General features: G+C 41.3%; 1 protein-coding gene across 1 annotated transcript in view; it reads right to left on the minus strand.

The window, feature by feature from the left end:
* The window catches only part of USP10 (ubiquitin specific peptidase 10), a 46,599-nt gene that overhangs the window by 24,888 nt on the left and 9,565 nt on the right, over window positions 1–12,146 (minus strand). The window contains exon 2 of the mRNA XM_066327520.1: window positions 1,983–2,051. Coding sequence (XP_066183617.1) covers window positions 1,983–2,051 — 69 coding nt within the window. The remainder of the gene's footprint in view (window positions 1–1,982; window positions 2,052–12,146) is intronic.

Here is a 12,146-nt window from a genome sequence, read left to right on the forward strand (position 1 = left end):
ATTTTTGTTTTTATCCAAAGAAAAGACCTTCAGAGAATATAAAGATTTTTTTTAAAAGTAGACAGTCTCTTGGTTCCCAACATATCTGAATAATCAACAGCACTTTTGCAAAGGTGACTTGTTCAGAGCTGGCTCATGTGAACCATCCCAGCCAACATGCATGAGAAACAACATGTGCCAAAAATGTCACATGTACAAGGGACATTTTAGACAACAGAATTCACAGAATTTCTAGGTTGGAAGAGACCTTCAAGATCATTGAGTCTAACCCAGCCCTAACACCTCAATTAAACCATGGCCCCAGTGCCACATCCAGTCTTTATTTAAACACAGCCAGGGTTGGTGACTCCACCACCTCCCTGGGCAGACAATTCCCTTTATTATTCTTCCTGTAAAAAACTTTTCCCTAATATCCAAACCTGTACTTCCCTTTAGCTTTAACTACTCCCTTGCCAGAGTTCCCCTTGGGTGTGTGGTTAAGGGACCTCAGAGGGACAGCAGCACATGTGGGGACTGTCCCCAACACAATGTGTGTCAAACATCACTGCAGCATTATCATCTCTGGCTCGTCCTTCTTGAATTTCACCCTGCCTTTTTCAGAGCAATTTTTTTACACCAATTAGTGTAAAACTAATAAGCATCATTTTTTTATTTCATCATCCAGGTAATTAAAACATTGAACTGAACCAGATCAAGGACAAATTTAAGGAGCATCGTTCAACAGCTCTTTATTTTGACAGCTCACCAGTAAGTGGTACACTGAGAAAATGAAGTTCACACTGGGTCTTGTGCTGCAGATTCATACTTTGAGAACAGCTTTACAGAAGCCAAGATAATGACATTTCCATCATCCCCAAAGTGTAAGAGGTGGAACAGCTGATGGGGAACTTCAGGTGACACTAGATGAGATAAAAATGTCCCACTGCTCTGACTGCATTTATGGTGGGGGAACAGCAGGATCATCACAGCCAACAGGTATTACCTGAAGATCTCTTCTGCTTCCCACACCCCAGAGACACACAGCTCTACTCCCAAAAAAGCAGAAATGCTCTTTTTCCTTTCTGAACTTCCCTCACTCCACCCCATTCCCTTCGTGCCCTTTCATTGTTCAGCAGTTTATTACACTAATTATCCTTGGAAAATTAAGCTACAGGAAACGAAGTCGCATTGACAATGGTTTGTAAACTGTGACAAAAGGATTTCCCCATCTACAGCTTGAGTGTTTCCTTTATGTTGAGAGGGCAGGATGGAAGCATGACTGAAATGTTTGAATGGAAATGTCTGGAGGAAATACATGGAAATTGACCCAGAGGAAAATTACTTTTCAAGTCTGGAGCTGAGGACAATGGGATAAAACTCTTCCCCCTACAAAGGAAAATGTTTCATCATTCTCTACCAAGAGCTACAGAGAATAAGGGCCCACAATACTCTGTGAGTATGTAATGAACTCCAACACACAAAGACAACTATTCCCACTCTGTGGTTCTCTCTGTCACTAATTAATTCATTATTGATGCACTTCTCAGGCCTCACACACAGCCTTCCCTGTGAGCGCAGCTCTGAGGGTCAGCACTGCTCCACCTGGCCAGAAATACAATCCCTGTGCTTCCAAAGGCTCCCAAGACTTTAAAGCCCCACCTTACAACCAAGAACTCTGCTGGCAAAGTTCTCAGCATCCACCCCTTAAAAAAAGCCACCAAAGCTGAGGTCCAGGGCTGGAAAATTCATTGTCAACATCCCACCACTAATGCCAGCTAGTCCAGCTCTGAAAGGTGACAAGCAGAAGGTGGAATCATTAATTTATGTCTAAAAATTGACTTAATATCCACATACATGGAAAGGAGACCCCTGAATATAATATTCAGTTTGTAAATTAGCAAGCCAAGTGAATGATAAATATCTGTACTGTTGTATTTCAAATTCACACAAAGAGATGGAGCTTTCAAATGTTATTTCCAAAACAAGTTTAAAGTTGATCTTACCTCAACAGAGCATCGTGGAGTCACAAAGAACTGATTAAATTCATCAGGGCTGAACTCCCCAAAAATATACTAAAAATAAAAGAGAAGGATCTTTGTTAAAGAACTATTTATATTCAATACCATAAATAAATTCATATTAAAATCCATCAGGATACTAAAATTCAAAAACACCCATGTCCTGGGAGTCAGAAACTCTACCTTGCATCCCAACTCCCACCTTGGTTCCTTCCTACACCTTTAGCAAAGAACTTTAAGCTCTGAAACTGTAAACAGCACACTTTTCTCCCAATTCCCATTGGAGGTGATCACAAACTGCTCCCCATCCTGTGACCAGTTTAAACCCATGGTGAGGGCTGAGGAGTTGCATCAGTTCATACAAGCCCCAGGCAAAGGCTGGTTTGCCTTCTAAACCCACCCCTCACACAAGGGAAAAAAAAAAAAAAAAACAAACCAAGAATTACTTCTCCACAGTTCTGCTAAACTGAGGAGTTACACAAGACCAAGTGTACCTGAGGGCACAAAGAACTGAAACTGCTCAAGTGTAGGAAAATACACAAAAATCATCAATTCTGCTATTCCCGTGCCTGAAACTCTCCGTAACAAACCTAAGACAAAACATCTTCCCCCAATATTATCTTCCTGCAGCTTTTCAGATATTTTGCATCTGGATACTCTCGGAAAAAAAAAAAAAAAAAAGGACCTAACAAGACAGCGAAGAAAATGACACTAAAATGAGAAATTTAATTTGCAGAAAATAAAAGGATTCCCAATAAAAAGGCCTGAGCTGCTGGCATTTCACAGCACCTGGAAGTTTCTATAAACTTCCACCTCCAGCTGTAATTGAATAGCACCCAAACATTCGGGACAGAGATATTAGGACAGAAAGAAGTTAAACAAGTTGCTGAATTAACTGACAAAATAGACAAAGAGGACTGAAAAACACCACTCTTGGCATGTGGATAAAAGCAGGTCAGTCTGGCCCAGTACATCACAGCCCCCACTCCCATTTATCTCCTGTTCTCCCAGGGTCATTCTGGACAATTCTTTGCTCTCCTCCACCCTCCCACCAGCAAAGCTTTTTCAGCAGTGTCCAGCCCTGCTCCTGCTAAATCCTCAGCTTGGCTGCATGGAGACACAACAAACTAAGAGGGGGAGCTGAGCCAGAGAAAAGAATTCCTAAAATCTGGGAAATCATCTCTTCTGAAGTGCAGGCTGCTGCCACATGCTGCACACACAATAATCCAATCACTGGATTTTTTTTTTCCAGACTTTAGGTGGTTTATTCCAATGGAACTTGCTGTTTACACGACTCCCAGCCATCTACATTCATAAATTTCAAAGCTTAACTGAAAGCCAAATTCCACAGCAATCACAGACCATCGTTTTCTTACACAGAAAGTGATTTATACGCACATCACTTCTACGTGTGGCAGTGTGTGCCCACTTTAATGGCCTCCAGGGCTTTTAAAAAACTAGAAATGTAATCTGGTTCAAACTACAAACAACTCCAACAGTCAAAACAAACTGGAACATCTGTGATTCAAAGGGGAAAGAACAGTTAAACATTTAATGCTTCAAATACTCTTCCCTCAGCCAACTGCTGCCCACCAAGGGAGACTCCAACACCCAAACCCAACAGATCCCTAAATTGTACCCGGGTGGCTTCACAGCTCCTGGCACAGGACTTGGTTTATACCTTCAATATAACCAAGGCATTTTTATGCAGCGACATATGAACTAGAATTTGTTATACTCCAAAAGCAAACCTAAGAAAATCACTTGCTGACTCATCACTAGAATTGTTTTAGGAGGTGTTTTTGATGCTGTCATGCAACAGAACGAGACAATCATCTCAAGTGTAGTCTATTAAAAGTTATATAAATCCAACCCTAATTTCTCCATCTAATCATATAATACAGTCATTTCATTAACCAACATTTTCATCACAGGCCTGGTACAGCTCTTTCTGAGCTTCTTTTTTTAATGAGGAAACATGAGACAAAAATTTAACAAAGTGATCATTAATACTATATTAATGAACAGTTTTAATGGTGTATTCATACAGAGAAATTTGTGTCTGTGCAACTCTTCCTGCATAATTTAAAACAGGACTTTAAATATTTACCAACATCTCATCCTAGTCAGACTAAAGCTCAAAAAACCCATCCCATTTGGGCTTGAAATAAACAGAATTTGATCTGATTTGTTTTTATGTACCAATGCTTGTACCAGCATTAAGCTACCAGTTAAAAGGTCCCTGCATGAAAACTGAGAGAAATAATGTTTCAAAATAAACTTCAGGCCATAGGACTGATGACATTAAACCTGCCCAGTTTAACCAACCTCCTCAGCCTCATCTCTCCAGAAATAACTTCTGCAAGCTGGACAGAATTTTCTCCCCTTTTCGAGCCATAACTATGCACTCGAGGGAAAAAGAACCGTGATATCACATTCCCTGGCAAGTATAACAATCTCTACCAAAATAAAGGATTCAGAGGGGTAAAAAACCAAGTATTTTAAGCAATTTGAAAGACATTGTAACTCCCTGCCTGCTGTCCATCCATCCATCCCAAGGAATCAGTGGACCTGGCACTCTACAAGTTACCTGTGTAAGGAACTACTTGTTTAGCTCTAAAGCAGCATCAGCATACCTGCAGTATTTACCCTGCACCATTAATTCAAATTTAGAAGGTTTTCTTGCATCTTAAATGTTCGAGTAGTAAGAAATTTTAAGCAAGAGCAGACTAAGATCTTATAAAAAGTAGCATACACTTACAAGAAAAACCTCACTGTCAGCATGAGCTTTTGGGGTCCTAGCTTGTTTGCACCCTCAAAATTACTCCACCTAACCTCAAAATTCACAAAATTGCCTCCTTTTCCAAAGTGACAAATAAAATCTAATGCTTGGAACATTAAACATTTAATTAAATTACATACACAACCTAGCAAGCTACTCATGATCAGCATTAATTTCTCTCCCATTCTATAAATAACATTTTAACACACGGCAGAGATACATCAGCACGTGTTAAATCCCGGCCAAACTCATTTCAGATTATTTAAATTCCAATTTTAGTATTTCCAAGTGTGTAAGAAACACCCAGCCATTACAACTCCATCAGAGTGATGCCTCTAATGCCCAGCTAACCTGCCCCAGGCTGTCTCCATCTCTGATCCTGTACGTCACAACCCTTCAAGGTCCCAATCAGGGATAACAGACGGACTCCACAAGCTCCAAGGAAAAGTGGGAGTCAGACACAGACAGCTCAGGGTCAGCCCTGGAGCAGGTGAGAGATTGTGCTGTGCTGGAGATAAGCTGCTTGTCCTGCTCCATCACTGCTGTGCCAAGGCAGCAACAGCCTCTCACCTGCACCAAGAACTGCAGAGCCCTGAGTGAAGGTCGGGCACTGCACGTGAGCACACAGCTCACCTGGCCCAGGCAGCAACAGCCAGGACTATTCCCACCAATGACACACAAACTCAGGGGATCTGGCAACACACAGACCCAAAATATTACAAAGAGAAAAGCTGAGGTTTAATTAATAGCTCTACACAAATTTCCTTTTAAGATAAAATAAAAAAAATTAAAATAAAAAAAATTAAGATTTCTCCAACACTGTTTAACATTCAGCTGCTGACTGAATGACTGGTTTTGATTTATGGCCTCAGACAAAAATGCAGCTGCTTGAAGAGCACGTTAAACAGCAGTCAGTGGTGTCAGCGCTCACTGACAGGAGAGCACAGGTAAAGCTCAGGAGATCCAGTCTCAGAAGAAGACTGAATGTGGAAGAAAACCTAAAGATCACACCGGGAGAAAGTTCTGAAAATGTCCAAAGGTAACGATACCCCCAGACTTACTTTTAAAGACACCTAATCCCTAAGCAGCTTAACTCAGTCCCATCTGCCCTCGCTCTCCTGCTCAAACCCTCTCCACAAGCTCTCTGAGCTGTCTGTCTGGGCTGGCTCCTGGGAAGGAATCCTGTGGTGATTTTGGGAGCAGGGATTTCACACTGCACCCCTCCCTCTGCTCCCTGGATGACTGAACTCTGCAGAGCCATCACTGACCCTGCACCGAGTGTGCTCCAGGGTCCCTTGATGCCTGGGGACTCCATCTGTCACACATTAAAAGTAGCATCAGAACAGTATCCAACAGATCCCAATGACCTTCCACTTGCAACTGTATTAAAAAGCAGAGGGGAAATAACCACCTCCTCTGGGGGGAGGCAGGGGGTGAGGGAAGAATGAGGAATTCTTGGGAATTCTTGGGAAGAGGGGACACACAGGACAGCTCCACCTCTGCTACCTTCCCACCTCCTCATCAGGGCCACCAAACTTCTCCTCTGGGATGGAAAAACCACCAAACCCAAACCACACTGATGGATCTATTCCATTCTGCAGTTCTCAGCAGTAACCCAATTTGGCCATTTACCAGAGATGTGCAGTGTTAACAAACACTAAAATTATCGTGATTTAATCATAATGTCAGCAAACATACACCAACATAATAAAATGCTTTGCTTACACTGCACAATCAAGTAATTCTGTATTTTTCATCCAGTATCTTCCATATTGAGGTTCCATAACCAATCACTTTCAAGAGACAATTATTTACAAGTGCTGCTTTCCACCCTGGTTTCAACAGCCACAAGTTCTGAACTTCTGGGAGTTTCCAAATGTGAATGTCTTCTTGCAGATGTCACATGTATGAGACCAAGGATGAAAATAAAACTAACAGTGCTTGAATAAACCTTAAAAATGAGGTAGTTTTAGACAGGACATAACTAAAACCTTTCCCTTTGGACACTGAAACTAACAATCAGCACATTAATTAAAAAAAACCCAAAACCTACAAAATTAAACATACTTTATGCAAGTCTGTCAAGCTGCTGGTGACATGGGTGTTCCAGTACTTCAGATTTAATTTATTTACCTTATTTCCACCAATCAAGATTTTGCAATAAGGTTTGGGCATTGAATACAAAATATTGTCATACTCTTGAGACTACAAAAAACCCCACACAACCAAATTCTTAAAAATAACCAGCTAAAACTGTACTTCTGAACTGCTTCCTTTGCATCTGAAGAGAGGATTAAAAAAAAAGAGCTGCATCTTGACTTTCTTTCCAAAGTTAAAATTTTAAGACTAGAATATCACACAAATACTCTGCAGATGAGAATATTCTTAAAAGTGTAGCCATTTTGAAATACATTTTTTTCTATAATACAAGTTAAGAATATTGAATGGATCAGACTATTAAAGCTGGACCAGTTTCCAGCTCACTCCTGAGCCTGTGTCACCAATTTCCACGTTCAGTCTGACATGCTGCAAGGAATCAAGTTCCCTGTATTGAATCTCTGCCTCTCAACATTAATTCTCTTTAGAAAAATGTTCATGTTAAACACCTTCCTTAGAGCAAATCCCAAATCCTGCTGATTGTCAGTTGCTGGTGCTTCCAGTCACAACAAAACTGGAATCAGTTTCTGACTTAATCTCCTCAATGTGATTACAGCAGGGAAACATCCAGCTGCACTCCAGCAGATTCTACAACACTTGGAACAAACCATTTCATCCATAACACCCTCTTTCCATCTTCTATCTGCAGCTAGATATTAACACTAATTACACAAAATGAACGCACCAAGCTAATCTATTCATGCAGATTTGTTTTCTACCACTCAGGAATGAAAGTAAAAGTATTTATATATTTGTGAAATAACTCTGATCACCAAGCAGCACCTTAACTATGCAGATAAAAGCAAGCAGCAACAGAACTAATTCCAAGGAGGGGGGAAAAGACCCCAAAGGATTAAAATACCTGACCTGCAAGCTCTCCCCACGCTGACTGGTTTTTGCTGTGATCCCCCTAACCACTTTAAAAAACAAATGTTGATGTTACCCCACTGCCCGGAATGAAATCTCCACTGGTGTTCCTGTCTAGCAGCACGAACTCTGTCCTGGAGGAATAAAAGGAGGAGGATGAGTACGTGTTCCACGGCTGCTTGTCCTAGAAAAATAGGTAGAAATAGCACTGCTGCTGCATCATCATCCTGGGATCACCTGCGCTACAAGAAAGCCAGGAAAATGAAGTGTCAAACTTTGCCTTTCAGAATGCATTAACGTGGCTTTCATCTACCCCCCAACAGCTTCAGATCTTCAGTCAAATTAGTTTAAGCTGCAAATACTCCCACCTCACCTGCTTTTCCATAAAGGAGTTAAAAATCCAGCTTTTACAGCTGGATTATTCCTTGCCACCACTAAATGTCTAAGCAGAAGATCGAACAAGTCGAACTAGTTCACATTTGAAGTGAAATGATGAAATAGCTGATGTATACCCTGAGCTGCACATAAATATGTTATCTCTATAATCTTGCCCACCAAGTTACTCCTCCAGAGTTACTCTTACAGCACTGGGACAGGCTGGAGTAGAGCAGGAACAGGAAGCATTCAGCCAGAAGTGTGTTTTCTGGCAAGGAAAAAGGGGCACATGGATATGAGTGCACTTAGGTTTTATGAGCAGAGAAAACACTCTCCCATTAGTCATCCCCCCAGCAAACAAGGCATTGCTTCCTCACCCTTTACTCCTCTCCCAATTTCCCAGGTTTATCAGGGGTTTTTATGGGAAATGTAGGAAAAAACAGCCTTCCCACAGGTTGTCCTTTCCTCTGAGCTGAAATTCAAGTCCTAGCACACAGATGATTATGTGACTGGAGACAAGGTTTTACAAACTAGCAAAGCTTAAGAAACTTTTTACTAAAATGCTCAAAAAAAAAAAAAAAAAAAAAAAGGCATTGAGAAAATTGTGAAACTCAGAAACAGATTTGCTGCTTGGGTTTTTTTTTTTAGACTTTGAATTTGCAACCAGCATCCCATAACCAGGAGCTATGAAAACCACTGGCCATGTATTTACAGTTGTACTACAGCCTAAACAGTATTTTTAGGCAAAGCATATGTCTATATACCTTCTTTAGTAAAAAAGAAAGCCGACTTTTATAAACACAAACGTATGCAAATGAAGCCACACTTGAAGGTGGAGCAGTTGCATATTAGAACTTTTAACAGCTGAAAATGCAACAAATCATGAGCAAACTCTCCATGAAGTTGCCAGTCCTTTATCATTAGCCTGCAGCTCCAAACTAGAACATTAACACATCTCCATAGTGCCTGGAGAAAGATCAGAGCTAGGTAAATGTAGGTCACCTAAGCCCATGAGTCAGTGTAACTCCGCCTGCCCACCATTTAAGTTATCAAAGGCTCAAAAATATAGTGCATGACCAAACTTTCCCTTTTTTTTTTTTCCATCCCAATTCAGGGTTTTTTTAGATGTTATTACAGAATTCTTACAGCTGAAAATTTTCTACACGTTTCACATGAATTAATCTGATGGGTTTTACTCCTTCATGAAAAGAAAAAGTAATTATCATCCTCAAAAAGTCATGTTATAGTCAGAGGAAAAGCCAAATCTCTGGCTAGTAGGGAGGCACTGTTGTGACTGTCACATTACTGGAAGGACAAGTTCCATGACCAAATGACCCCTACAGCCTGATGTAATTAAGGGAGCACAACGTGGATCTCACCAGTTTATCCTGAATATTGTAACTCAAAATACACACAAAAGCAGAGCAGGCTGTACTCTTTTTAATCAATTATATAATGTACTTCAAATCAAAGCAACAAACTGAACAATGACTATAGAAAATCCTGCCAAAAGACGAGCCAATTTCTTACACCCAAACAAGTTCTGTTTATGTATGCTCCTCATTCTATTTCCAATAATGAGGTGCCTGTTGGCACTCCTCTATTTCAAACAGCAGCTGCCACAAAGTGCATCCAGCCCGAGGAAGTTGTCTATGAAATGCTCAGTGTAGTTCACAGGGGGGAGAAAAAGGGGGTGGAAGAATAAAACCCAACTCCTCTCCCAGAGACACCACTGCATTTCTGAGTGAGCTGTTCCAAAAAGGCTCCTTATCTCCCCATGTCCAAGGACTGCACCCACAGAAAACCTCTGCTGCTTCACATTTCTGATTTTCCCTAGCTGATATTTTTCTGTTCCACAAAACAACAAAGAAAAAGCCCACCAAAACAGGCACGATCTTCTTCTGTAAATAATCACAGCATAAGGAGGGCAATGAAACTGTAGCACTTGTCCCTGATCATAAAACAATGGTCCCCAACAGGAGAACTGCATTCATATTTTATATACAACTTTTAATTTGCAGCCTATGGCACATCATGAGGTGCTCTGGATGAGAAAATACCTTCCCTGCACCTTCCCCTGGGACCCAAGGTAGGAACACACGTTATAATAAGCGAGAGCTGCAATGTAGAGCCGGCATTTGGGGACTATGGCAGGAATACCTGGAAAGGGCATTCCAGGGGAGAGGGAGCTAACTGAATTGGGAGAGGTGATTACATCAATTCTTGGCTCTCTGGAGAGCAAAAGAAGGAATTTCTGACACCTTTCCACCACCACTACAAACCCACAGAACATCTGCCTGTGATAAAGAGAAGTAGTAACATTTTCCTATCTGTTTTCTTGCTGCGTTAAACCTAAATACAAGCCAAACAAAAATCCTTTCCTATCATAATCTCCAAGCTGGCAGTCCTCACAAATATCAAATGAAAAAGAAATACTTCCCAAGCGAGGAGATTGGTCCTTCCTCAGTTTTGAATTCGAGCACAGTGGTTGGTAGAACACCTCTGGCCAAGGCTCTCTCTCTTCACACCCTCTGAAAGTTTGAAAACACCAGCTCCAGGCTGGTAGCTCATAATTCAGCAAACACATTTAACTTCAAGCTCTGCAAGCTCCTATCGCACTGAACTAGTTATTGAGTCTATGTGCAAATTGGAAACTCTCCCTATAATGAAGAACAAAAATAATTAAGACTTGCATTATTCTGATTTACCACTGCCTGATAAGCTCTGAGGAGAGAGAAGTTGGAACATGAAGTTCCTCAAGAACACAGCCAGTTTAACGACTCTTTTATTACAGGTGGGGCAGGCAAAACAATCCCTTAGTAATTTTATCTAATACTTCCCAGCAGAAAACTCTTGGTGTCTGCCCTTTGGTTTTTTTTCTCTGCCAAACTAAAACCATTGGGGCTGCAACCTTCAGTGCCAGACACCTTCAGTGGGATGAAGTTCTAAGAACATGGTGGTAAAATCAGTTCTGCATCTGGAGAACACTGCTTGGGCCACATTAATTAATAAATTGCCTTGGAACACCTCACAGCCGTCCACCCAAGTTCCAGGCACGCTCCATAAATCCACCTTTTCCTGTGGTTTACAGACAGATCCTCCAGCAGCTAAGATCCTGATGGATTGTTCTCCACAAGCTTCTCTCAATTCAAGGTAGAAAACCAGCACATCCATCTTTCCTGCCATCCCCACAGTCCACAGCACCCAGGAGGCAGCACATTCCTACCCTGGCCAGGCAGGATAGGAACAAAAACCAGAACAAAAACCGGCTTTCCTGGAATGGCTTCCCTCCCCAAAACTGCAGAGCTGCCTGCCACTGCCCTGCCACAGGAAAGCCTTTCTTCTGTTCTTACTGTAGCTGAATTTACCTCACAGGCTGCTTTGATCCTTCAAATCCATGGTTTAAAGAAGTAAAACTAACAGATCTAGACTTGGATGAGGTTATTAAAAAAAGAAAAAAAAAATCAGAAGTAGAGCTCTAGGAGTAAAAAAGCGCAAGAATCTGAGTTTTAAGATTAAACATGGGCACGTCGTAAGTAGTTAAAAAATATTACAATTGGCTTGATGAGGAAGAAGAGTTAGATGAAGAGCTGACAGAGGATCTGAAGTTATTAGCAGAGACAGCAAAAGGGAAAAAAAGAAATTTAGGATGGGTTTTGTGCCTGCCAGACCCCTCTCCCTTCCAAAAGCTGAACTATCACCCAAAATTCTGGAGTCACGTAATCCTTCTACTCTCGTGAGGAATCTCTTTAATTCAGTCCCAGCAGTTTCTATCCCACATTCCCTCTCCATGTGCCTGGACAGTGAGTGTCCTTTCCACGCAGGCGAAGGTGCCAACCTTGCAGATACAGCAGCCAATATTCAGGATGGCACCCTCTTATTTGAAACATGAAAATTACACTAATAATAATGCTTCTAAAATACAGCACTGCACAAAAATTCAGACTGCTTGTGTCTTCATGAGATTC

Source organism: Sylvia atricapilla, chromosome 12 (assembly GCF_009819655.1).
Source record: "Sylvia atricapilla isolate bSylAtr1 chromosome 12, bSylAtr1.pri, whole genome shotgun sequence".
In the NCBI taxonomy this organism is placed as follows: domain Eukaryota; kingdom Metazoa; phylum Chordata; class Aves; order Passeriformes; family Sylviidae; genus Sylvia; species Sylvia atricapilla.